At 46.3% G+C, this 26,844-nt stretch overlaps 2 protein-coding genes across 3 annotated transcripts in view; both read left to right on the top strand.

Moving 5' to 3' along the window:
• Nucleotides 1-12,618, top strand: part of SNTB2 (syntrophin beta 2) — a 71,056-nt gene extending 58,438 nt beyond the window's left edge. The window contains exons 5-7 of the mRNA XM_070388094.1: nt 439-635; nt 3,657-3,841; nt 5,554-12,618. Coding sequence (XP_070244195.1) covers nt 439-635; nt 3,657-3,841; nt 5,554-5,646 — 475 coding nt within the window. The 3' untranslated portion in view covers nt 5,647-12,618. The remainder of the gene's footprint in view (nt 1-438; nt 636-3,656; nt 3,842-5,553) is intronic.
• Nucleotides 12,619-15,421: 2,803 nt separating this feature from the next.
• VPS4A (vacuolar protein sorting 4 homolog A) lies at nt 15,422-26,206 on the top strand. 2 transcript variants are annotated; one of them, XM_070388089.1, is made up of 11 exons: nt 15,422-15,608; nt 19,393-19,504; nt 19,605-19,752; nt 20,998-21,056; nt 21,173-21,292; nt 21,796-21,952; nt 22,482-22,630; nt 22,981-23,062; nt 23,280-23,499; nt 24,497-24,637; nt 25,350-26,206. In XM_070388089.1, the coding sequence occupies exons 1-11, from the start codon at nt 15,588-15,590 to the stop codon at nt 25,449-25,451; spliced, it is 1,311 nt and encodes a 436-aa protein (XP_070244190.1). In that variant the 5' UTR covers nt 15,422-15,587; the 3' UTR covers nt 25,452-26,206. The 2 variants fall into 2 exon arrangements, with proteins under 2 accessions (XP_070244190.1, XP_070244189.1); XM_070388088.1 differs by having other exon boundaries at nt 15,423-15,608; nt 20,995-21,056.
• The last annotated feature ends 638 nt before the right edge of the window (nt 26,207-26,844 follow it).

Raw genomic sequence — 26,844 nt, 5'->3', positions numbered from 1 at the left:
TAAAAAATTACCATTCTGGTGATACTGACAGTGGGGGAGGATATGCATGTTTGTGGCTTATTTCTTAATCAAAATTGAGTCTTTTTTTTTTTTTTTTTGACATGCCTAGCCTCTTGGGAGGGCTTCCCTAGTGGCATTGTAAAGAGGTGGACACGACCGAGTGACTAAGCACAGTACAGCCTTTCATGGGAGCATGAAAAAGCAAATGGGAAATTGGGGTTCTTGGGCCATCTGACCTAGTGTGACACCGGGAGTCATTTTTATGGGAAAACAGAATAGTATCTATGTCAAAGACTATGATCTTGTTTTGAGATATACTTACCTAAAAAATGCTGATGACGTTTATAATTTTCTGCATTTTTATCAGCATAAATTGCTGAGATTGTCCTCTGACAGTACATTAATGACTTTTGAACTTTGCTGTGTTTGTGGTCCTAGGCTGGTTCATTCTGGCTCTGGGTGTCGCTCACCCTCCCTTGGATCTGACCTGACATTCGCCACCAGGACAGGCTCTCGGCAGGGCATCGAGATGCATCTCTTCAGGGTGGAGACACATCGGGATCTGTCCACCTGGACCCGAATACTCGTTCAGGGCTGCCATGCAGCTGCTGAGTTGATCAAGGAAGTCTCTCTAGGTATAGATCCTGGCATTTCATTTCTAACAGTAATTAAATGGAACTATCATTCTTTATTTTAAAGTAAAAATCATTATCCTGTGTGCCAGACTTAAAAATGTTCTGAAATAAGACACCTGAAGGTGATCATGATGGAAAGAAACTCAGTTTCTCTATTTCAGTAGCAAAGTTTTCGTAAGTTTTTTATGTGACTCTGAACACATTCACAACAGTTTCTGTACAACATAACATGGCAGTTTTACTCTTCATTATTTAAATATTTAATAATGTGAGGACTCATTTACTAAATACTGGGTGTGTTGACCCTCTTGTTAAGACTTGGAACATGGATAGACACCCTTAAAAGTGCGACCATCTGGAAGAGCTTATATCTGTAGAAAAGCGAAGAATCTGGAATTGGGGTTTCTGTTGCAAAGTTGGAAGAGGTGTGCCCAGTAAGTACTGAAACGAGCATCTAAAGGAAGTCACCCTGGTGGTCTCTTTCCATTGTTGGAGCGCCCCCTTGTGGCTTGTCTGTATGAATTTGAAGGGATGGGTTCATATGTGTCTGTGTATATGGTTGAACGTGAACGTGAAGTCGCTCAGTTGTGTCCGACTTTTTGCGACCCCATGGACTGTAGCCTACCAGGCTCCTCTGTCCATGGGATTTTCCAGGCAATAGTACTGGAGTGGATTGCCATTTCCTTCTCCAAGGGATCTTCCCAACCCAGGGATCAAACCCGGGTCTCCCGCATTGTAGACAGACGCTATGTATAGATATTTCCAGATTGCTTTTCATTTTAACGAGAACACAGAGTTGTCAAAATTAAGACACAATTACAGTTTCTAATATGGTTTTAATTACTTTGAACATCTTGCCTGGAAGTTGGTTTAGTTTTGTTCCTGTTTTCTTAAATTTTGTTTCCTAAACCTAGTTTTACAGGATTTATGTAAAAAGAGAAAATGTTTGAGAGCAGAAAGTCTTGTGATTTATCTTCCTTTCCGTTGCTTTTGGAAAGTGAGGGGTCTCTATGGCTTTATAACTGCATGAGCAGCATTTCCATGGGCCATCTTCTAACAGTGACACCAGACAGCTTTTTCAGTGTTGTAACAATTCTTCAGCTGTTTAGGACGTGCTCTGTATTTTCCTTACAACCACAATGATGGTTCAAGCGATGACACCAATGACTAGATCCCGCCTTGGATTTTGACCAAAGTCACCACACCGCACTGTCTTTCTCACTTGCTGTCTCCCACCCGTTGTGATTGGTCACTACATTAAGGACTCTGGGGCTCTGGTTTTTGTCTTGGCCACAGAATGTGATTTCTGGGATGGAGAAGTCTTCAGTTGGACAGGCTGGATGCCCTGTGTCCTTGTGTGGAGTCCCAGGGGTCTGGTACTGGCACATAGGGTCACCATATCTTCAAGTATCTGGAGAGATACGCTTCCCAAAACAAAGAGTACAATGTGGCTTTTGAACATTTTTTAGTTTCGTGTTGTTCCTTTGGTGTCTGTAAACTTCGTATTACAGGAAAGCAAAATCTATTCAGTCTTTGGCTCACAATTGTTTAAATACAAATGGCTTGAATAGAGAGAAAATAAGGACCACCTGGTTCCTTATATTTTTAAATGGACAAAAGAAACTTGTTTTTTGGTAATTTAGAATTTTTTTGTTCTCATTCACAGCTCTACTTCAATATTTTACCTTGGTAATACTTTTCATTTCCACAGTTCAAGTCAATTGATATACTTATTAATCACTTATTCTGTATTTAGAGCTTTCCAGACATACTAAACTGGCTGAAAGCAAATCACTCTGCAAGAACCAGTATTTCTTTAAAATGTGCGTGTGTGCATGTCCTCATGCGTGGTGCAGGCGCTTAGTCTGTTACACCTTTAATAGGATGTGTGTGCTTGGTGTGCACATACACATGTATACACAGACATAAATAAGCCAGCATGTCCTTCAGATGCATGTTACCACTTTCTTCTGTTAAATTGTTGGCTCCTTTTCTGAAGTAATTAATATTCAGAGTTCATTGTGCAAAACTCTCCTCTGTGAGTTATTCCTTTTCCTTATTTCTTGAACATGCCAGCTGCCTTGACTGCATGTTTTTCATGTCCAGTGAGAGGATACATTGGTCTGAGTATGAGACTTGCTTGTTTGGGAACCATTCTTCCTGCTCACAGCATTCTTCCTCTCTCGGCTCTGGCCCTTTGAGTGATGATGAACTCGGCTCTCAGAGGACTGTGTTAATTCCTATGGGGCATAGGGCCTCTCACCAGTAGCCCCTGTACTAACAATAAAACAGCTTAAATGTTGGTGAAACTTGGACTTCACCAGTCTTGACAGGAGACATTTGCCGGTCTTGATGATCAGTTCTTTTGGTCCCATCAATTCAGACGTATCTTTTCGAATTTTATCTTTGGTAGGACTGACAGCGTGACTTCCCAACTACCAACCATGTTACTGCCCCTGAAAGGTGTCTCTGCCTTTTCTCATTTGGCTGTTCCTCCTTGTGCACTCGAAACCTTCTTCCTACTCCTCACTGCCTGTCAGGTTTGACCACATTTTTGGGCCTTTCTCAAGTCCCATTCCTCCAGGAAACCATTCCTCAACTTGGGCCTTATTGAGTTTGGTATTTAGTCCTATTCTATACCCTTTACCTTAAGCAGTTAGGGATTTCACGTCTACGCCTGTCACTTATGAGGTCTTGAGAGCAGAGACCATGCCTCTTACTTCTCCAGCACCACACACAGCCTCCTGTCCACACAGTGTTCAGTTGATACTCACTGAATTGAACTGAATCAGATCAGATGTCAAGTAAAGTTATGGTAATTTCTTCCTCATCGCAATCAAGATGTTGACTTGAGTGACCAAAACAGAATTCACTTCAGGACATTCCAAATAGGTTAGGTATCACATATTCTCAGAAAACTTCTTTTCCCTTTTCCCTTGTTTGAAGTCAGAAGAAGCCTTTGTCACTCTCGTAACTGAAGTAGAAACTTCATCAGTGATGTCTGTTGCTTGTCTTCAATAGGCTGCACATTAAATGGCCAAGAGGTGAAACTCAACATCCACTATGAAAGTGGGTTCACTATCTCCAGGGAAAATGGAGGCTCCAGTAGTATCTTATACCGCTACCCCTTCGAAAGGCTGAAAATGTCTGCTGATGATGGCATCAGAAATCTGTATCTGGATTTTGGTGGTCCCGAAGGAGAACTGGTAAGCATGTTTCTGAAAAACATGTTTATTCTAATAGGTATTCTCTTTCTTATCATTTCTTACCTCTTGTTATAGAAAATTATGGACTTACCATCTAATATTCCATTTGAAGCCAAGGAAATTCTTCACGTTTCAAAGATGCATGGGTTTGGCTTTGGGGTTTTTTGTGTTTTCCCCACATTAGGGAATAATTGCCTTTTTAAAGTTTTGTTTGAATATCAGCAAGAAAAATTAGATAACCTTATAAGAAACAGGCTTTTGTCAAATGTAAGATATAAAATACTAAACCTGGCGCACTTTAATAAATGAGTTCTATCCATTGCTGTTATCAGCAATTTGTTGGGATAAGAATTAAAAGTAATAGTGACTTAGTTGCTATAGAAATTCTGCTGGTCAGAAAAAAAAATGCAAATATATGTCCATACACCCATCATCTGTTTTGAATTCCTTGTCCTTTAAAGGAAATACCCACAGGAATTCTTGAGTCCCCTTGGAGAACAAGAGAAGTGTGTCGAGGGTACTTCAGAAACCAGAAATTATGATAAAGGACTCAAAAAGTCATGCCTCTATGTCTTATGGTATTGAGCCAGTAGTTCAAGTTTTATCTTACATGTGAAATCTTATGTCTATTGATATAGTCACAACAGGTATAAATTTGGAAAACAGAATCTTGAAGTTTTAGAACTCACAGAGATCTTAGGAATAATATAGTTCAAACTCCAAATGAGAAAACTGTGACTAGTAATCTTTTAAATGATGAACCTTTAGGAAACTATGGATAGCCATGGACTTCAAAAGCCTGTTGAAGCCTGTTCATCGGATGTCAGCTGTCCAAATTAGAGGCCTGAGCTTAGGAAGGTATAGCTAGCCCTCCCAACTAGCTTCAAGATTTGCCATTCCCACCACAAACTGATAAGGGGTGTCAAAAATCTTAATAGATGATCACACTTCAGCTGCATTCACTGATTCCCTGTGGGAAATATACTTACAGTTACTGGTTTCCATATAGGATATTCCTCTTTTCTTTACCTCTTCTACTTTTAAGTTCTTCCTACCTGGCATGGTGGAAGCTAGTACACCACTAATAGTGTCCTAATTGTGGATGTGAACTCTCAGGCTAGTGTTTAATTATGCCATGGGATAGCCTTACTTCTGAGTATATTTCCATTTGCAGCTCTAATTGCCCAAGTGTGGCCATAAATCTGGCACATCCTTTACCCAAGTTCTTTTTAAAAAGTAGAACACAAAAAAGTAGTTTCCCTGGTGATCCAGTGGTTAAGAATCCACCTTGCAATGCAAGGGACACAGGTTCAATTCCTGGTCCAGGAAGATCCCACATGCCAGGGACCAACTAAGCCTGTGTGCCACAATTACTGAGCCAGCACTGTAGAGCCTGCGAGCTATGACTGCTGAAGCCCAAGCTCTCTTTCGCCCAAGCTCTCTTTCGCCCATGCTCTCTTTCGCCCATGCTCTGCAATAAGAGAAGCCACCGAAATGAGAAGCCCAAGCACCACAAGGATGGGTAGCCCCCATTCGCCACAACCAGAGAAAGTTTTCCTTCTCCAAGAAGCAAAGACCCAGCACAGGCAAAAAATTAATGAATAAATCTTTTTTTTTAAAGTAGAATATCATGTTCAAATTTGTTTACTTTGCATGTTTGTGTATTAAAGCATCTCTATATAGTAGTGATAATTAATGTCCTTTCTCCACAGACCATGGACCTGCACTCCTGTCCGAAGCCGATTGTATTTGTGTTGCACACATTCTTGTCGGCCAAAGTCACTCGCATGGGACTGCTTGTATGAGCAGCAAAAAAAAAAAAAATCAGTTAAAGAGCCTTGAATGTCATAAGAAGTATTTACACCTCAAAAAAAAAAAAAAAAAAAACAAAAAGAAAGCTCTTTGCTCTCTCCTCCAGCACAGTGCCTTGACAAGGACCTGCAAATCACTGCTGAAATGTAACCGTGTTTAAAGAAGAGCTTGCCTTTTACAAGCTACCTTGGCCAGAAATTCTAGGACTCTAATAAGCTCCAAAATGAATCTGTTAATTTATTGTCTAGTCTCCTAATGTGGTTTCTAAGTAATTAGGTTTATTTCCCTTGCTAAGAAGGGTGGCTCATTCTTTTTCATTTTGAGCGTAATCAAACATCTAAGTTTTCTTCTCCTCCTTCCAGTAGAATTTGTTTCAGGCTTAACCTTGACCACTTACTTAGAACAACCATCCCTTCACAGGTGCTAGTTTGCAGCAGCCTGGGCTTCTTGGTCACTCTGTGTAGGTTAGACATTTGGTTGGAATTTACTGTCCTTATTTACTCCTCCTACCCTCGAAAGTCCTTGAATTGCATCACCAAAGGGTTCTTCACATGTCCTGGCTCTCCCTGTATCCCACCCTGACCATCACATCCCGCCACATCACTGGCTTTGTCACACCTAAGTGCTCACTTTAGGACTTAGAACTTAGGAGATTTGATTTGCCTTGCTTTCCACTCCCTTTCTAGTAGTGACCAACTTGAAGAGCAAGTTGGTAACCACTGCTCTGAAAGCAAAGTTTTGCTTGTTTTAGGATTTTCTGATTTTTCTCTTTGGTAGGAGCCAGGGGATGAGATTTCTTTTAAAAGAAAATCCTCATTTTAGCTGAAGCCATTTTTTATTGCTGACCAAATGTGCCTTTGGTGAGGGTTAATGGAGCTTTATTAGTCACTGTTTGAATAACTGGATATCACTGCCATTCCAGGGAAGTCATCTATTCTAATTTTGAGGAACAGTCTTTGAGGTGGGTTTCCTTAGTGTGGTATCTTTTCCTGGTAGATCTTTTGAAGCAAGATAAATCCTGTAGAGCCAGCTTGTTTTAAAGAGTACACATCAGTGAAGCCAGCATACCTTCCGCGCAAACATCGTGTCACATCGCTTTGGGCTGTGTGAGCCCAGGCAGGATCCAAGCCCAGGCTCTCTCCCTCTGGGGCAGCAGAGTGGCATCCGTCAGCACTGCTCACTCATTGCTGGCTCAGTGACGCCTCCTGCAGTGGGCAGGGCAACGAGATCATGGAACAGCTACCTGGGCTTCGCTCAGCATCACCAGATGTGTCATCGGAAGACCACAGCAGCAGCGAAGGTGCTGGTTCTGCGGTACCGGAGAATCGCATTCAGCTTCTTTTTCCTAATTATGAAGGAGGTATATATCTGAAACCATTTACAACAGTATAATAGCTATATAAAATGTCAAGGTTAGTACAGTCCCCAGATCCAAAAGAAAAGATAGCATTGACTTGGCTGTCCTCTGTGCTGTCTTTGGAAGGGTCTAGGAATAGTTCTCATTTACTAGAGTCATCAGGAATGCCATAGAGGATGTATGTACTATGGAGGGTGTTGGAGGATAGCAATCCAAAGATAAGAAAGAAAGAAAAAAAAACACCCACAGATGTACTATTTGCAAAGAGCTATTTGGTTTGAGTGCAGACAAACCTATAGACAGGAGGACATAGAGCAGACCAATGAGCAGAGACGGTTCAAATTAGACTTTGTAAACTCATTGTCTTCCCCCGCCCCATAAGTCAGTTCTTCTCCCAACTCCAGTCCCCAAAATGTTCTACTTAAAACTGGAAATTAAAATTTAGGCTAGAATATAACTTTTAAGAGCTTTTCTTATGTTTTGAAATTTCATAAATCTAAGTTTGGTTCCATCTGGGATATGTTGCAAGTCAGAGAAGAAAGAAAATATCTTGAAGATCCAGCTAAGATTTCCAGAAGCAGAATGTCAACACACAATACCCTCAGATAAGTGAGCTTAGACGCTTTTTGCAGTGAGAGTATTATTAATCTGAGAAGTTGAACAATACAGTCATAGACTTCGCAGCAAAGCCATTTGGTGAGGTTTTCTGTGTTAGTATGAAAGGCTAATAAGACACTGAGAATTTTTTCTGGGGGAACTTCTGAGCCACACTGCTCATTCCTTATATGAAAAAGATCTATTAAAGAGGTGTGATTTAAATGTGGGCAGGAGAGGTAAGGCATTGTGTGCATTTCGGCTCATTTGCTCAAGCTTTAACTGTCACAGCACCAAGATCCCTAGGGTTTCTTAACATCTTTTGAGTCTTGATGCGAAATGAAAGTGTATGGGGGGTTTCCTTTGACCACAAGCACCCACACGAGCAAGAGCCCTTCAGCTGCTTGTTTAACAAATGTCAGCAGCTTTCCAATCATGGGTAACCAGGTTGTTCTTCAAGTAAGTATGTTTGTGGGACTCTCATACCACAAATGAAGTGCTTTTTATCAATGAGACAGCCTTGGTAAATAGGTATTTTGTATCAAGATGCCAAAATGTGGCAAATTATCTTCAAATAGTAACTGCAGATAGGCAGTTTTGATATTTCACCTCTTTTCTAGAACAGCTGGCTTTTCATTTCTCTTTCATTTTGAACTAGGAAGACTGTTGAGGATGTGGTGGGCTTCCCTGTGTCAAGTGGAAGGGAGCCGCAGAGTAGCATCCCTCATTCTGATGGACCTGTCCTGTGTCCTCGGGACCCACCTGAGGGTGTAGACGTCTTCTCCACATTCCACACAGATGCCTACAAGCAGCCAGCTGGGGTGTGAGCTTTCCTCCTCCTCATTCTCTAAAACTTCTCCCCTCCCTCTCCAAAAATAAAAGGAAAGGAAGAAAAGGCTCAATTATACTTTTTCTGGAAAATGTGAGTCCTTTCCTCAAGTCTTCAAACAAACCTTACCTGGAAATTAGTATCTGATTTTTTATATGAAGAAATACTTTAATGTATGTTTATACAGTATTTATTAGGTAGTCATAACTGTAAACTCACCTACCTAGAAAAGTTTCAGATTAAATATTGGGACATGTACAGGAATAAAAAATATTACTTTGAAGGTCATTTGCCTATTTTAAAGCCATGTTTTAGCACCTTTTAGGCTAGGCGAAGTCTGATAGTGCCTGTTCCTGTCATCTGTACTCAAAGTTATTGAAAATTATTGCATGCAGGCGAGATCAAAGTGTTTATTTCCTATATTTTTATAAGTGGAAAAATCTCTTTGACCAACAAATAATTAAAGTTGTTACTGATTATTCTCTTAATTTATCATCCTAACAGAATGGTAACAAAGCTTTTTTCAGCTGATTACATGCACTTAGCTAATAAACCAAAATTTACTCTTTAAAAAAAATTTAAGCTGTGTGGAATCTGGACAAGACTACATTTCACTGTAAATGGTTTGATGGACAAAAGTGTGTTCACTTTTGAGAAAAAGTTATAATGGATTGTTTTTAATTTTGAGAGAACCTCCAGTCTTCTTGTTTAATTTATATCCATATTTTTAAATTCAAATTGTAAGCTGCTATGCAAAATCTATTAAAAGCCCTACCTACTTAAAAAGTTATAAACATTTTTGAAGTTTTCAGGGAAGACCTGTAGACTTAAGCACTTTCTCTGCTTTTTTTTTTTTTTCTTATATCTTAGACACGCTGAATTATGTTATTATTTTCACTGGTTATAAGCTATTGATTGTACATAATATTTAAACCATCCAAATATCCAGCATACATTTCCATGTCACTGCCATCCACTATTGATGCCGTGAATGAAATGGCTGGTTAGAAAGCCAAAGGTCATTTTTTCCCCCCCAATATCCAATGAAGAAGTAAAATGCTAGATCTCTTTTGTCTCAAAGCATACTGAGATCTGCATATCTGTGTAAGGAAGAGAGACTGACTTGGGATTCTGCTTAAACTTTAAGTTGTATTTGATTATAGTCATATTCATTTGTTTTACCGATGTCTATCAGATATATTACATGCCAAGTGGTACTACATCCTATTGGAAATATCTTTCATTTAAATATGAATTCTTATCATGGCTTTTTTCCCTCCATTAGATCAAAGTAGAGGAATCTGTCATTTTCTACCATTCTATGTCCCTACTTTAATTGCTTGGTGATCTAGAATTATTTTGTTATGCATACTGTCTTTAAAAACTGACAGCAGCAGTCCTCCCACCCCTGCCCACCTTTTTAAGCTATATGTTTCACTGTGCTGGGCATGGAGACACTCATTAAATGTGTGATGACAGACAATTCTAAAATAATTATGCTGTATATCAGGATTATGTGTTTTTGAGCAATATAGCTACTTCTATGGTAAATGATATTAAGTGAAATTTATTTTACACTAGTAATAGACTACATAGGTGGTTGATTTGAAACCCTTTCCCTAAAGCACACACACACACAAACATACTTCTAGCAGATCAGTAATTTCCAGTTAAGGTACAATTAATAGACACATAGAACACATCTGTCTCTTCAACACTAGCTAAACTGCCAACTGGAAGAATGGTTGCTATGTATTAACTTTAAAAAGTATCTTAACAAGATTTCTTCTTTCATCAACTTGAGCTGAATTTCTTGTCACCTTTGTTCTTACTTTCCACTTTAGCTGACTGAACCAAAGCTTATTCTGGTTTTAAAAGTAAATCTGCCCTTGATATAATGCACAAATATGCCATTTATTGCTTGCTCTCCAATGAACATTTGATTGTATTCAACAAAAGTCTATCATATGACCTGTAATCTTTGAATTGCCACAAAATAGATGGGTTGAAACTAAAAAGATGTAACAGAGAAATGATACTTCATTTTATTGTAAAATTAGGTATTCTGGTATATTTCTAACTTCTGAGTCCTGGAAGTACTTTGCTCAGTTTAATAATAATCTTAGCTCCATGCCATTGACACAAATGCAAAATTTTTTGAGTCCATCTTTATCCTAGTCCCATATAGACCCTTGGAGCCTGATTATCACCTCTTCTAAGGTGACAGAAGTCCCTAATGGATAGACAAAAGGTTCTTTGGGGCCCTAGAGAAATTTTTGAAATGACAAATCTAGTTAATTATATATTAATTCATGGATTCTTTCATCTAATAAGCATTTATTCATGTGCAGTTCTTCACAGGCACTCTGAAGGGTCCAAATGAAAATTCCTGCCCTCAAGCAACACCTCATCCATTTTTTCTCAGTCATACCATGCCATCTATTTATCAGTCAGAGGTTAAGTCATTAACCACCCCATATTTTTACCAAAGTAAACCTCCAGTTCTGCTCACCTGGCAAACTGGAAAGTGTTTAAAAGGATGCTCAGTCATTGGTCCACACCAGCATGAAAGAACTCCAAGCACATTTAAGAAGGTTGGTCTTTTCATCATGCATCTTTTTTTTTTTTTTTTTTTACTTAATGCAAAATCAGACTTAAGTTTGGGAAGGAGAATAGTGTAGAATATTCTTAGTAAGGCAAATCACAACTAAAAGTAAGCTCTATTGCCCTAAGTGGATCAATGAGAAAGTCTTTTTAAAGAAATACTTACCTATCAACAGAAGAGATCAAGGTATATTTTATCTACTCCCCTTTGTAGATTCTGCTGATCCAATCATTTCCACACTTACAGCCTTTAAACATCTCATTTGCTCAAACTCCTTACATGTGGTAGATAGGCTGTTGCTTCATCTGAGAAATCAAAATAATGAAGATATTTAAAACTTAGCAAAATTTCACTTAATCTAGAACACTTGGGCATTCAAACTCAGTAAAAAGGGCACCTTACAAGAATAAGGGAGGTTGCATGAGTTTTTCCATTTTTTCCTTCAATGTCAGTCCCTTTCTATCCAGGCTGCTTCCCATCCATCACTAGAGGCAGCCTTTCGGCCACAGCCTTTGTCATGCCCAGAAAGGCGCTGAAATGTTAGTGACTGGAACGGCATAGGGAACACAGTCTCCTGGGCTCCTTCTCCACGATTTTCAGTGTCCTGTAGTTGTGCACAGAATTTAGGTCATCCCTATAATGTCTTGGTCTTCACTTTGTACCACCCCCTTTGACAATCAGGTGCTAATGATTCTGTTGGAACCAGCATGTATTGTGTGAATGTCTGTTCTGCCTAGGTTGGAAGAAGTTCTTTCCATCTATCTCAGTCCTGTTCAGGTGGGTGTCAGTTACATTTTCTCACCTCTTATTTTGTGAATTAATAGAATTTAGAGGAAAAGAAGTGATTTAAACTACAAGTTTGGGGTTTGGCACAGTCATCAATCTTGATGACACTCTTCATACTTTAAACCAAATCTTCTCTATCATAAGAACCAATTTCCGATTGTTTTTCTCTAGTTTGGACTCCAGTGTTATGTTTTAAAGTCTGGGTAACACTGTAACACTGATGGGTTCAGTATGATAAGACTTAGGTACCCAAAGAATCTGTTTCCTTTGTGGTATCAGACCCAAGGTCTTTTAGAAACTAATGTGGCAAAACACCACCTATAAAGGCCTGTTTTGACTGATCTGTGCAAACTCTGATTATACTCTTTTGTATGTATTCTGTCCCGCACAACTCTCATTTTTTTTAAGTATTAAGACCTAGAAAGCTAAGATAACACTTCTACAAGGAGTTAAAAGTATGTGATATTCTGGTTTTTCCTTCCTTTTGGAATCCTGCATTTCAACAAGACTTCTTTTTAAGTATTGTTTAAAATTTAGGTCTCAAGTCTTCTGGCATTACCAGACTACCAAATCCAAACCCATGGTGTAAAACAGGGCAGTATTTTTGTTCTTAATAATGAAAAAGCTTTATGTGTACTCTGTAAGTATAATGCATAGACAACACTTTCCCTTGAGTTGCACATCAACATAGAGCATTGTACATTACAATGAAGTTTGTAACTTAAGGGTATTATATATATAAATACATATATACCTTTGTAACCTTTATACTGTAAATAAAAGAATTGCTTTTAGACTTGTTTTTTCACTTTTTAATATTAAAATAGTTTCAAACTTACAGGAAAGTTTTAAGAACAGTACAAAGGGGCTTCCCTGGCGGCTCAGTGATAAAGAATCCACCTGCTAATGCAGGAGACACAGGTTCGATCCCTGACCCGGGAAGATCCCACATGCCAGGGCACCACAACTACTGATCATGTGCTCTTGAGCCCATGAGCCGGAATTACTGAGCCCATGCACCACAACAACTGAAGCCCATGTGCCTAGAGCCTTGTTCTGCAACGAGAGAAGCCACTGCAATGAGAAGCCTGCACACCACAACATGAGAAAGCCCAAGTGCAGCAATGAAGTCCCAGTGCAGCCAAAAATAAGTAAATCTTAAAAAAAAAAAAAAATACAAATAACTGCATCCCCATCACCCAAATTTCCTGATTGTTAACATTTTGCCACATTTGTTGCATTACCCTGTCCTCTTTTTCTGACATGTTGCCCATCACCCTTAAATTCTCTAGTGTGTACTTTGCAAACACAGGGACACTCTCCTGTACTGCCACCCTACAGCCCTCCCAATCAGGAAGTGAACTTTGCTTCAGCACTGCCACCCATCTACAGACCCCATTTAATGGTGCCAGTCTTCCCAACAATGAATGTCTCCATTTCCTTCCCGGCACAGGATCCTATCCCGTATCACATGTGTTTGGTTGTCACATCTTAGCCTCTTCTGGTGCCATTTTTAAACAGATTTAGGGCAACTCCAAACTCTTAAAAACTTAGTTTTTGTTTTAGTTCTACCACTGACCATCTGTGTGATGGGAACTTAGTCACTGGATCAATCTGAGCTTTATCATACATTCAGTTGCACAGAGCAAAGTGAGGTAAGAGTTTCTCAGGAATCTTGCTAGGAGCTCAGTGCTCTATTTATTTTGGTATCAATCACTTTATGTGATATCTCAGCATAATTTTGCCCTGGCCCTACCTCTCCAAAGTGTTACAAACCTAAACCTTGTTTTTATTCCTCCTCCCCACACGGTTCTTGCTGTCAACCAAGAAGCTCCTTAACAAATTGCTCAGAACCCATTCCTTGCATGAGCCAGTCTGATTTTATGAAGTTGTATGGGCTAAGCAGAGTTGACTTACTGGTCCAAGCTTGGGTTTACAACAAATGTCACATTCTCAGCGTAATCAGAACCCAATATAGTAAAGTGCTGTGTGAGAAAGAACAAATTATGCAGCCACTGTAGAGGACAGTGTGAAGGTTCCTTAAAAAAAAATTATAGATTTACCATATGATCCAGCAATCCCACTCCTGGGCATATATCCAGAAAAGATGAAAACTGTAATTTGAAAAGATACGTGCACCCCAATATTCATAGCAGCACTGTTCACAATAACCAAGTCATGGAATCAACCTAAATGGCTGTTGACAGAGGAATGGATAAAGAAGATGTGGTACATATATACAATAAAATACTACTCATCCATAAAAAAGAATGACATAATACCATTTGCAGTAAAATGGATGAAGCTGATGGACCTAGAGATGATCATGTACCTTCCAGGTGACTCAGTAGTAAAGAATCCACCCACAATGCTGAAAACGAGGGTTTGATCCCTGGGTCGGGAAGATCCCCTGGAGGAGGAAATGTCAACCCACTCCAGTATTCTTGCCAGGAAAACCCCACGGACAGAGAAGCCTAGAGGGCTACAGTTCATGAGGTCACAAAAGAGTCAAACACAACTTATAGACTATACTACAACAACAACAGAGATGATCATACAAAGTGAAGTCAGAAAGAGAAAGACAGATATACTACTTATAACTACTTATAAGTGGAATCTTAAATGGTACAAGTGAATGTATTTACAAGACAGAAATAGTCATAGACATAGAAAACAAACTTACAGTTACTAAAGCAGGAAAGGGGGATGACAGGAATTTGGGATTAACAGATACACAAATTGTCACCTCTATACATTTATAGAGTTGCCACCCTTTACCAGCTTTGTTCACTTGAAATGATTTCAAACCATCCTTACTCCTCAAACCACAGGCCTTCCACTTTCTCTCCCTCTATCAGAAGATTCTCGTTTCTTCTAATTCACCAAGAAAACAGAAGCCATCCAAAGGCACTCTCCTAACGTCTTGTTATCTTCTGCCCAGCCAAGGTAGGCATCTATTTTCTCAGCTCCCACTTTACCGTCTGCAGCCTATCCACCCACCTAGGCTTTGGTCCCATTCCCATTGGCTAGCTTTCTTTACTGGATTCTTCCTATTGGTTTTTAAACACGCTGCGCTTCTGTTAATAACCAATCTGCTATGCTTAAGATCTCCTGGATAGAGCCCCTAGCTTTGGAGACCTAAGAAAATCACTTTCCTAGGGAGAAAAGTAATACAAAGGAAAACAGAACTGGCTTTAGACAGAGCCACTGGCATCTTAATAACAGTAAACAGGGTCTAATAAGACCCAGTGTTTACATTAGCTCGCTCATTCATTTCCTCTAAAAGGCAGACAAGGTAGATACTAATTAAAAACTTTAATTAAACATCAGAAACCCAAAGCTCTGAGAAGTCAGGCTTATTGTGAGAGAAAAACTTGCCCAACAGATGAAGTTTTATTCCAAGTGGGATTCAGGACTTGATGATTTCATTCCGGTCCTATTCTGGCCCCGCCCCCTGGGGGCAGTCTCGCCCCTCCCCCGACACGCCCCTTTGCTCACGCCCTGGTCCCACAGCCTCGGCTGAAAGCGGCGGCCTGCAGTGCCGGCCGTGGCCGCCAGAGGGCAGCCGCGCGGCTCTGGCCCGACCGCTCTGGGCCGCGCTCCTCGCTCGCCCTCGGACTCCGCTCCGGCTGCGAGCGGCCGCCCTGCCCGCGCCCAGCGCTGACCCATCGGGCCCTCCGCGCCGGACCAGCTCCTCGGCTCCCGGGGCAGGACCGAGGCCGCAAGCAGCGCCGCGGGGTGTGGGGCAGACCCAGGAGATGAAATGACAACGTCAACCCTCCAGGTACCTCGCCGCGGCCCAGCCGGCTTACTGAGGCCGAAGGAAGCGCGGCGGGGCCTGCGGGCGGGCGGGCGGCCTCCTCCTAGCCGCGGCCTCGCGCCCCCGCCCCGTCGCTCTGTGCCCGTTTCTCTTTTCTCGCGCTCTGAACCGTGGGTCGCTTCGCGTTTAGAATGCCGGGCCCGCTAGACCGGGCCGAGCCCCGAGGTCGCTGTGTGTAGCTGGCGACCCGGGGCTGCCTTGGGGATCAGCCTCACCCGGGCCTCACAGCGACGCCCGGGCCCGCGGTCGGGCTGCTGGATCTCCCTTCTTCTCCTGCCTCCCTTCGAACAGACCCCCGTTCCTCCCCCTGTCTCCCATTTCCTCTTCTCGGCCTGAGACCCTTCATTCATTCCTTGGATCGCGTTAGGTGGTGCTGGGGTGGCGCCACCTGGATGCATGACTGACCCGTCCTCCAGGTGCTGCTGGACCTAGCTGGGCCGGAAAACAGGAACGCGCTCTTCTTGTCTCAGACCTGAGTTTGAATCTTGGTTCTGCCACTCACTAGCATGTGACCTTGGGCTCGTTAGCTGATCTTGGAGTCTCGGGTTCCCTGTCAGTGAAATGGGGTGATGCCCCGTAGGGTTGTTGTGATAGTGGCTCTAGATCGAGTGATTCATGTGGAGCATTCTTAACGCAGTGTCAGCACATATTCAGTGCTCATTAAGTGGTGACAGGTACAGTGCTTCGGGGAGTTGGGCAAGAGGTCGAGGAAGAAGAGGCATTTGGGTCCGTAGTCAAAGAATGGGGGGGTGGCAGATACCAGCAGGGACAGTTACTCCAGGTGGAGAGAAAGAGGGGAACAGAGGCATGGAATACAGTGGGTTCTAGGCCAAGAATTTGCTGGTGTCCAGAGCCAGATCTTACCAGCTACCAGTGGAAGCTATTACCACAGGGGTGGACCAACATGGCTTGCAGATCTCACCTTCCCAGGGCTTGTGAGCTAAGAATGCCTTTTCCTTTTTTTTTTTTTAAAGGAAAGCTTTATTAAGATATAACTCACATGCCATACAGTTCACTCATTTAAAGTGTACAGTTCAATGCTTTTAGTATATTCAGAGGATTCCCTGATAGCTCAGTTGGTAAAGAATCCCCCTGTAATGCAGGAAACCCCAGTTCGATTCCTGGGTTGGGAAGATCCGCTGGAGAAGGGATAGGCTACCCACCCCAGTATTCTTGGGCTTCCCTTGTGGCTCAGCTGGTAAAGAATCCTCCTGCAACGCGGGAGACCTGGGTTTGATCCCTGGGTTGGGAAGATCCCCTGGAGAAGGGAAAGGCTACCCACTCCAGTGTTCTGGCCTGGAGAGTTCCATAAAATGGAATGTATAATCCATGGAGTCACAAAGAGTTGGACATGACTGAGTGACTTTCACAGAGTTGTGCGGTCATCGCCACAATCACTTTTAGAACAGTTTCATCACTCCAGAAAGAAATGCTGCCTCCTTTAGCAGTCACACTTCTCTAGTCCCCAGCTGTATTTCTCCCAACCCTAGGCAACCACTAATCCATTCTCTGTCCCTAAGCATTTGTCTAATTTGGGCATTTCATATAAATGGAAGTATATATCAATAATATGTGATCCTGTGTGATGGGTTCTTTCATTTTTGAAAAAAAAAATGTATTTCATTTTATTTTTTGGCTGTCCTGGGTCTTCATTGCTGTGTGGGTTTTTCTCTAGTTGCAGAGAGCAGGTGCTACTCTCTGGTTGCAGGGCACAGGCTTCTGATTGTGGTGGCTTCTGTTGTTGCAGAGCACAGGCTCTAGGGTGCAAGGGCTTCGGTGGTCGTGGCTCCCGGGCTCTAGAGCACTGGCTCAATAGTTGTGGTGCCCATCGCATGTGAGATCTTCCCGGATCAGGGGTCAAACCCCATGTCTCCTGCATTGGCAGGCAGATTCCTTAACCACTGAGCCAGCAGGGAAGCCCCGGTTTTTACATTTTTAAGTGTCTGGAAAAAGGGATGTTTCATGATATGTGACAGTCATGAAATTGAAATTCCAGTGTCTGTAAAGTTTTATTGGAACCCACCTCTGCTCATTTCGTTTACGTATTGTCTCTGGTTGCCTTGGGGCTACAAAGGCAGAGCTGAGTAGTTGCAACAGAGATTATATGGCAGGAGAGTCTAAAATATCTACATTCTGGTCTTTTATGGAAAGTTTGCCACATGTTAGCATGTCTTTTTACCCTTTTCTTACCTGTTACTGGAGATTCCACAGACAGTTTTGTTGCCTTTCCCTCCTGTTAAGCAAAACTGTTTGACTCTAAATTGCAACTCATGCCTCTTGTATGTGAAAAACTATGTATGGTTGCCAGAAACAGTGAATATGCTCTGAGGTGCACTGAGGATCTAGAAAGAGGGAGTGAGTAGGCCTACTTTGCCACCTGAGAAGCAGAGCATTCCTAGAGTATCGCTCCGAGCCCCCCCTTTCAAAAAAGACCCAAGCAAAGTGTGTAGAGTGGAAAAGTCTAAGGACCTGGAGGTGTGTTCTGGAGATGAGAAGCCACTGGTGACAGGAGCACCCCGTCTCATGTCTGTCTGAAGAGAGGCCTCGTGGAGGACAGTAAACACATGAAGTTTGTGTTTAAGCTCATCATCCAGGAAGGTTCAGGGCTCCCAGCCATTATCTGTTTGTAAGGAGTATAAGGAGCTAGAAAACAGTAGCCTTTCCTCATCTCTTCAAGCTGGTGTGCTTGTGTACCATCAGCCTGGCCTGACCTGTCCCAGTCTGTTAGTTCTGTAGAACGCTCTGTGTCTTTCTGAGAGTTCTTACTTTCTGATGAGAAAGGGCCGCACAGAGGCCCTGGTCCCTGCCAAGGGCTAGTCAGGAGGCTTATTGTTCGCTCTGTGGCCAGTGGTCTCTGCCTGCCTGCTGTCTAGTGCTGTCTCAGTTTGAAGAGGATAATTCTGGTAGTGCTTCCCAGCTTGGTGAAGCCATGGTTTCTAAAACTGGATGTGTAGGTGTGGGGCAGCTGCCTGAGAGATCCAGCAGGCTTTCAGTTCAGTCCAGAGCACAGGCCTGCGGGATTTAGCAGGTTCACAAAGACACTCTTCCAGAGTTCTTAGGAGGGTCTGGAAGCTCACTCCCCACCAGTGGCAGCACACAGATGCCTTTGAAGTAAGCAGGCACTTTTCTTCCTGGAGGTATCTGTGTATTGAGTCACGTAGCTAAGCATCCCTTCCCTAGGAATCAACTTTAGGGAAACTGTCTTCTCTTTTCAGCCTAGAGAAGTGAGCTGGGCTAATACAAAAAAGTAGAGATCCCTTTAAGTCCATATCATAAAACTCTTGGGTTGATGAAGGACTTTCCTAGCTGGCTGGGTCCTTTCTGGCCCACAAGGTCAAGGGTAGTTTCTGGCCTCCATGCTGACCAGTGCAGCAATCAGTTGGTTTTGCTGTTTGCCCTGTTGCAGGCTCTCAGTCCAGCTCTATTTCTCTTTCCCCTGAAATTGCGAAATAGAAAGTGAACTCTCCTTTTGAGCCCTAACCTGAGATACTTGATCAGGCTTCCACTTGACTGAGAAGGCAGTTGCTTTTAACTGTATGAATATATTGTGAAGCAGAACAGCTGTCTTTTAAAGCTGCCTTTCAAGGCCTTTCTAGTTGATGTTGGACAAGTAGGCCAACATAAAGGTCTGCAGCTGATGGATTCCCGGGCCTGGCAATATCTCTTATCAGTGTACTCCTGCTGCCTGGAACCCAGGGGCTTTCTGGATCTTGTGGGAAGCCCTGGGTTGTGTGTTTTGCCTTTCCAGAAAGCCATTGATCTGGTGACAAAAGCCACAGAAGAGGATAAAGCCAAGAATTACGAGGAGGCTCTCCGGCTCTACCAGCATGCCGTGGAGTACTTCCTGCACGCTATCAAATGTGAGTCCCCCACAGGGTCCTCCGTAGCCTCAGAGCCGCGCTGAGAGGAGGGCGGGCACACGGAGCTCACAGGGGCCCCTCCGTGGTCCCCCTTCTGCAGATGAAGCACACAGTGACAAAGCCAAGGAGAGCATTCGAGCCAAGTGCATGCAGTACCTGGACCGGGCGGAGAAGCTGAAGGATTACTTACGAAACAAAGAGAAGCATGGCAAGAAGCCAGTCAAAGAGAATCAAAGCGAGAGTAAGGGGTGAGTACGGAGGAGTGGAGGACCCGGCGGGCCCGACACCCCCGCGAGCAGGGTCCGTTTCCTGCGTGCTGTCACCTTGGTGCTGTCCTTTGGGGAATTCTCCTTGTAATAGAGATGATGCCTGCAGCTGCCTTCACCGAGCCCTTTTTTTTTTTTTTCCACCGAGCCCTTTACAGGAAACATACATCCGTTGTCTCACTAGATCTGTATGGAAAAGCTGTGGGCAGGGTGGGGAGTCAGCCCTGGACTCTGCAGCCAGACTGTCAGGATCCAGCCTGGCTCTGCCACTTCCTAGTCATGTGACCCTGGACAAGTACCATGACCCTGCTGGGCCTGCAGGTTCCTCATCTGTAGGAGGAGGAAGGTAGTGGGACTTCCCTCCCAGTGTTGCCCTAAGGAGCAAATGAGATGATGCAGGAAAAGCCCGGAGAAGACAGCTTGGAGCACAGTAGGGATCAAATAAGTGCCAGCTGTGTTATCAGAGGGTCTCATCTTCATGTAATGGACAGCGGCAGGCTCAGAGAGGTTCAGGGATGGCCACGGTTGCAGAGCTGTTACTTGATGGAGTCTGGACCCAGACCTGGGGCCTCTGTTTTGGACTCTACAGCCAGCGTTCCCTCCACAGCCTGTCACCTCTCATCTGTGGTTTGAGCACAAAGGCCAGTGATGTCCTGGAGGTGAAGGGCGGGTGCGCAGCCCAGAGGTGGTGGAGCAGGAGAGAGAAAGGTGATGTGTCAGCTCTCTCCCCCGACCCCAAAGTGGGGAGCTCTGCTCCTGGGTTGAGAGGACCCACCCCGGGGCCTGGAAGAGTTCTAAGGATGACACATGACTTGTGTCTGGATCGGGCTTGGCCCTGGAGGCACAGCCACATACTGTCCTGCTGTGAGTCCTTGTGAAAGGCCAGGAGCAGCTCCCAGTGCTTGCCCGGCTGCTCCTGATGTCCAGCCAGAGCACCAGGCCCCCACTGGCCTTCTTGAGAGCACACACGTCTCAGTTTTCTGCCCTTTGTGAAGAAGCGAGGGTTGGTGAGGAGAGTGTTTCCTGGAGGATCCAGAGGGGATTGCTGACGATGTGTAGCCCCGACATCCTTGGGGTGCCTTGTCTGCGGACCTCTCAACCACTGTCAAGCAGGGAAAGTGTCTGTTTAGCACCGGGCTGGCCATCAGAGCCTGGTCTCGCTCTCTGAGCCTCCTTGCTAGCTGCCTCTCACTCCAGCCTGTCGTCTTCTGTCTCCTTTCCCAGCAGCGATAGTGACAGTGAAGGGGATAATCCAGAGAAAAAGAAATTGCAAGAGCAGCTGATGGGTAAGCAGCTTGAGGCCCGTGGTGGTGGGAGGGGGTGAGGGTGGTGGTGGTGGGTGGTGGCAGGGACCCCCAGATGGGTCGAGCTCCAGGTCGAAGACTCTGTCTTGGTCCTGCAGGTGCCGTCGTGATGGAGAAGCCCAACATCCGGTGGAATGATGTGGCTGGGCTGGAGGGAGCCAAGGAGGCCCTCAAAGAAGCTGTCATTTTGCCAATTAAATTCCCGCACTTGTTCACAGGTAAGAGTTAAGCCACTTTAGGCCCCAGTGCACAAAAGTCAGGCTTCTGAGAGCGCCAGCTCAGGGCCCTGTGATGCAGGCATCCAGGGGGTAGGTGGCAACTTGGCTCCCTTCGCCCCTAGCAGGTGAGGGCCTGGCCCTCCCGAGTGCGCTCCGTCAAGGGAGGGTCCAGGGCCGGCTCGCCGCGGTCACCTACTCCTTGGCTTCTTTACATGTTAGAGACACTTTTGTGACTAGAACCTTGAACCGTTCCAGTGGTAGGCAGGGTCAGGAACCAGCGCCAGCCAGCGTCACTTTGCCAGGTCCTGGGGGTCTGGAGCCAGGGCCAGGACCAAGCTCTCAGCAGGTGATTTAGTTGCCTTGACTCTTCTGCTCCTACAGCAAAGTCATCTTGTAGAGCTTTTTATTCTCAGCCATATTTACCATGACTCTGGCCCCTCTGCTTTTTTTTCTCCCTTTCCCCAGTCAGGAAGAAGCTCACTCGAGTTCATTCTTTCTCATAGGCAAGCGCACCCCTTGGCGGGGGATACTGCTCTTTGGACCGCCCGGCACAGGGAAATCCTACCTGGCCAAAGCAGTGGCAACAGAGGCCAACAACTCCACCTTCTTCTCTGTGTCCTCCTCAGACTTGATGTCTAAGTGGCTGGGGGAGAGCGAGAAGTGAGTCCACCCAGGCTCTGCTCCCACGGCAGCCGCAGTGGCTGCTCACGGCCTGGCTTCCCTGCCCTTGGACTTGCCTCCCAGAGGCGCCGGGAGAGGGGTGTCTTGTTAGCTTGTCAGGTGGGACGCTGTCCTGACAGAGCCAGCCGAGCCTGGAAGGTCACTTGGGAGCCATGAGTCCACGTGAGGGGAAAGGAAAGGCACTCACAGTAACTGGGTTTCAGCTAAGTGTCCTCCGTTGGGGACTTTATACAGTTAACTTATTCCCCACACCGGCTCCCATTTTGCAGATGAGGAGACTGAGGCTGAGAGGAAGGGAAGGGATTTGTCCTTGTCCAGAGCTAACGAACAGAGCTGCTGGGATTCGAGACTGATGCTGAGGCTTGCTCTTCCTCCCAGTGCAGGGCTGCCTGAGGACTTGTTACTACTGTTTTTTCTGTCGACTCAGCCTCTCCGAGGGAAGGGCGAGAGGAGGGTGGTGCCAGGGACCCGGGCTGGGCCAGGATCCCACCCATGTCTCCCCTCACAGGCTGGTCAAGAACCTGTTCGAGCTGGCCCGCCAGCACAAGCCCTCCATCATCTTCATCGACGAGGTGGATTCGCTCTGCGGATCCCGCAACGAGAATGAGAGCGAGGCTGCCCGCAGGATCAAAACCGAGTTCCTAGTCCAGATGCAGGGTGTGTGCCAGTCCTGGGTCTCCTCCCCACTCCTTGCCCCACCTGAAGCCAGTCCTGGGCTTTGGTATTTAGCTGTGGCTGAATCTGACTACTCTTACGGTGGAGGGACGGAGAAGCAGAGAAGCAGTTCTTAGCTCCCTCTCATTGAGGCCTTGGTCGGCCGCCTCTCTGCCCCTCCCGAGGTAGGCAGGGCTGTGGGGCTTGTACCCCAGTAAGGCTTGCCAGGGCCCTGCCGGGGGTATCAGGGGACAGCTCCAGTTCAGGACACAGAGCCCCCGAGTTCCTTCCCTCCCAGGTCCTGACTGAGCCTGGCAGGTGCTGAGTTGGCGTCTGTTTCCCTTTGTCCACAGGGGTGGGGAACAACAATGATGGGACTCTGGTGCTAGGTGCCACAAACATCCCGTGGGTGTTGGACTCGGCCATTAGAAGGAGGTGAGTCTTCCCTGGAGGAGCCCAGGGCCGAGGTCTGTCTCCAGCCATGGTCAGCCTGCAGCTGGCAGCAGGCATATAGCTGGACCCTGTTTCTCTGGCGGCTTCTCCAAGTCTGCAGAGCCCTTAGTGAGGCCGGCTTCTGGAGGGCGCCTGAGCCTCTCCGTTGAGACCATCCCGCCTTCCGCTTTCAAGTCCTGCCATGTGCTTGGCTCTCTAGGTTTGAAAAGCGAATTTATATCCCATTGCCGGAGGAGGCTGCCCGTGCCCAGATGTTCCGATTGCATCTGGGGAGCACTCCTCACAACCTCACAGAGGCCAACATCCACGAGCTGGCCCGGAAGACAGAAGGCTACTCGGGCGCAGACATCAGCGTCATTGTGCGGGACTCCCTCATGCAGCCCGTGAGGAAAGTGCAGTCAGCAACACACTTCAAAAAGGTGAGCAGGCCCACAAGGAGCCACTTAGAAAGTGTCACAGGAAAGGGGATGTTGGCTCTCTGGCTGCTAGGGTGACAATGCATCTTGGGAGCCGAGGTTAAGTGCCTTCAGGGGCCAGGGCTGTACATGCTCCCACCACCCCTGCAATGCTGGCTTGAGGGCAACCACCTCAAATCGGGTGATGCCAGAGGACAGGGCGCTGTGGCCACCACCTCTGCCACCTGTGTCAGCCCTGTGCCAGTGCTCGTGGTGGGCCCTGCTGTGTGTCTGAAAGCGAGGGGCATAAAATGGCACACCACGCAGAGGAAATGCATTCACGTGGTAGATGGCTGTCAGCGTCACCGTGGGCACTGCTGGCTCTGCTCTGGGTGTTGGGGAGACACCTGTGACCACAGCAGACGGAAACCCTTACACGAGCCTCATTTCTAGTGGGGGAGACAGACGGCAAAGACTCCTTTCTTAGAGGGTGATGGAAACAGCAAGGGAGGGAGGTCTTGTGTTCTGCGATTTGGAGGGGGTGTGGGTAGGTTGCACTCTTAATGGATGGGGCACCCTGGGTGAACTGAGTCCAGAGTTGAAGGACGTAAGTGTTGAGCCCTGGAGATACTTGGGGAAACGTTGCCAACGGAGCAGGCAGCCTTCAGTTGGAAAAACACTTTTGACGTCACCACGTTCATGGTGAGATTTGATGGAGCTGATGAGGAAAGGAAGCTTTCTAGGTCTTTGGGTCACAGATTGTGGTTCTGGAGAACAACAGCTGCAAGAGCATGCTGATCGCAAACCTCTGAAATCGGATTTGGAGCCACCCAGACTCCAAGAGCCCAAGAGTTTGAAGGAGCCCATCACTCAGATCAGACTGCTGATCTAGAAACCCAGGCCTTCGTCCACATCATGCTGTCACCTTCTCCTCAGGGCTCAGAAACCCGAGGTGTCCCGCCCCTTCCCCAGGTGCCAAGGGGCAGCCCTTCCAGCCAGTCAGGCTCCCGTTTGGTTTCAGGTCTGTGGCCCTTCCCGCACCAACCCTAGCATTATGATCGATGACCTCCTGACCCCATGCTCACCGGGGGACCCAGGGGCCATAGAGATGACTTGGATGGACGTCCCTGGTGACAAACTCCTAGAGCCTGTGGTTTGCATGGTAAGTCGCTGGCTGGGAGAGAGGACTACAGAGAGCCCAGGAACCTGGGGGTTTCGGTCCAAGAATGAAATCTGCTCCTCCCCTTCCATGTTCTGTGCTATTGTGGCTCCTCCTAGACAGAATGGTCTCTGGGGCTCTGGAGCTGGCGCTCCTTATACCAGACTCAGTGGGGACCCAGGATGGAGGCCGTAGTGTTAGAATTGTATCTTCTTCAACAGGAAGAGTAAAGGCCAGGTGAGGACTGCTGCTTTGGTACCTTTGGGGTTGGCCTCCTTACCCAGAAGGAACCAGTAACTGTCCTTAGCACTGTGGATTTGGTGCAGTTGCACAGGCAGCCACTCAGCTCACTGTTCCTGGCCTGTCCTTATCTCAGCCTTGCCAGTGGTCTTGCCTGTCCTGTGAGGTGGTGTCAGGCAAGATCACTGGGCCTGGTGTGGTGGGCGTGCACTTACAAAGAGCTTCTCACAGGAGTTAAGAGATAACAGGAACTTAAGACTCCCTCAACGGGAAGTAGGCTGTCTAGAAATGTTATGGGTTGCCCCAGGAGGCCTTCAGGCAGAAGCCAGGCAGTGAGAGTTCTGCATTTGGGACTTGGGGGTGACCTCAGAGGCAGGGCTCTTCCCACCCCTCTTCCCACCCTGGACTGTGTGGGGCTGAGACTAAGCTGGGCTCGGAGCCCAGCCCCCTCACCTGCCTGCACTTCTCTTTGCAGTCGGACATGCTCCGGTCTTTGGCCACCACTCGACCCACTGTGAATGCAGAAGACCTCCTGAAAGTGAAGAAATTCTCAGAGGACTTTGGACAGGAGAGTTAAAAGCTTCTTCATTTGCCTGATGGTGAAGGTGGGAGGTTGATTGGGGTCAATCCATGGTACTCCCCAGGTCAGTGGCCACACAGAGCTCCAGGGCTCGTCCCAAGGCCACTGCAGTGTCCCCCTGCTGACCGGCCGTCAGTGGGGGAGCAGGAAGGAAGGGCCTCCCCGCTGCGGAGTCACAGAAGCACATTCGGTACCTGGGGGGTACTGGCTCTTCCTGCTTCCTCCTCCTCTTCTGGATGCTCACCATCTCCTTGTCCTGCCCGCCTCCCATGGTTTTTTTTTTTAACCATTCTTTGTTCCCTAAATTAATGCTGCTTGGATTTTTGACTTGTTTATAAATTTAAAACCTGCCCGAGGTGTCAGGGAGTGGGAGCAGCCCCTGGCCTTGGAGTTGGTGCAGCGGCCCTTCAGAATGGCTGCCCAGCGCCCCCGCTGCCCCTCCCTTCCAGATCCAAGTATTGCTCCGTGTGAACCAAATGGCTGTTGCCTGGGATCCCCAGTCCAGACTCTGCCTGTATGGGCCACGAGTAGAGCCAAGCCATTCACTTCCTCTGGGCCCTGTGTCCTCCCTGCAGGAGGAGAGGATGGTTTTTGTGAGCACAAAGCTGTGTAGATCAGACCGAGGGAACGCAGTCAGGCAGGTGTCACTGCTGCCTCTTTTTTAATCCCTCTGAATGTGAGAACACTGAGCCCAGCCACTGCCCCGGGTCCCTGTCCTGGAAGCGGGCTAATAAACCCTTTTCATTTCTTGAGCCACCTGAGAGTGCTCTCATCTTTGACTCCTGTCTGGGGGCTCCTTGAAGGCCACACTTGCTTCCCCTAGAAAGACCCTCTGGTCTCTGCTCTCTTCTCTTCAGTGGAGCTGCAAGTAAACCGGAATGTCACCAGCGACTGCAGTTCCAGGCCTGTTCTCCCATCGCGTTCACGAGACCTTTCTTCCCCCAAGGCCTTGGAAGCGGTGGGTGTGTTTCAGGGACCTGGGCAGTTCTTGTTCAACCTCCAGATGAGAGGCTGCAAGCTGAGAGGCCTGTGGTCTAGACACGGCCTGTGGTTGTGCTTTGGTTTGGTCTGCTGCCAACATTTAAAAGTCAAGAGCTGACAAAAATTGAGATCTCTGGCTTCTGAAGCAGGTTAGGGAAACACTGGCCCTGCATCCAGGATCTGCCTTCTTCATCAGGGGACTGTGCCCTCCGGCTCACCCTCCCCACCCGGACTGCTTCACTCCTTGGCATTTCCTGTCCAGCCCCGGTGGCCCCTTGAGTTTGTGATTCCTGGAAGTGAGGCAGCCACGGCTCCAGAGCTGGTGGCAGGCCAGGGAGTACTGTCTGAGGGGCGGCAGGAACAGCCTGGCATCTGGTTGCTCTAGCTCTCCTCCCCCTCCCAAACTTAG

This window comes from Bos mutus, chromosome 18, assembly GCF_027580195.1.
Source record: "Bos mutus isolate GX-2022 chromosome 18, NWIPB_WYAK_1.1, whole genome shotgun sequence".
Taxonomy (NCBI): domain Eukaryota; kingdom Metazoa; phylum Chordata; class Mammalia; order Artiodactyla; family Bovidae; genus Bos; species Bos mutus.
The sequence above is the reverse complement of the archived record's forward strand: the minus strand, read 5'-3'. Positions and strand labels throughout refer to the sequence as shown.

Excerpts from the sequence above, each read along its gene's own strand:
- VPS4A (XM_070388088.1), top strand. The coding sequence starts at position 15,588 with ATGACAACGTCAACCCTCCAG. Across the intron at positions 23,500-24,496 it reads CAGCAACACACTTCAAAAAG|GTCTGTGGCCCTTCCCGCAC; the intron begins GTGAGCAGGCCC and ends GTTTGGTTTCAG. Across the intron at positions 24,638-25,349 it reads TAGAGCCTGTGGTTTGCATG|TCGGACATGCTCCGGTCTTT; the intron begins GTAAGTCGCTGG and ends TTCTCTTTGCAG.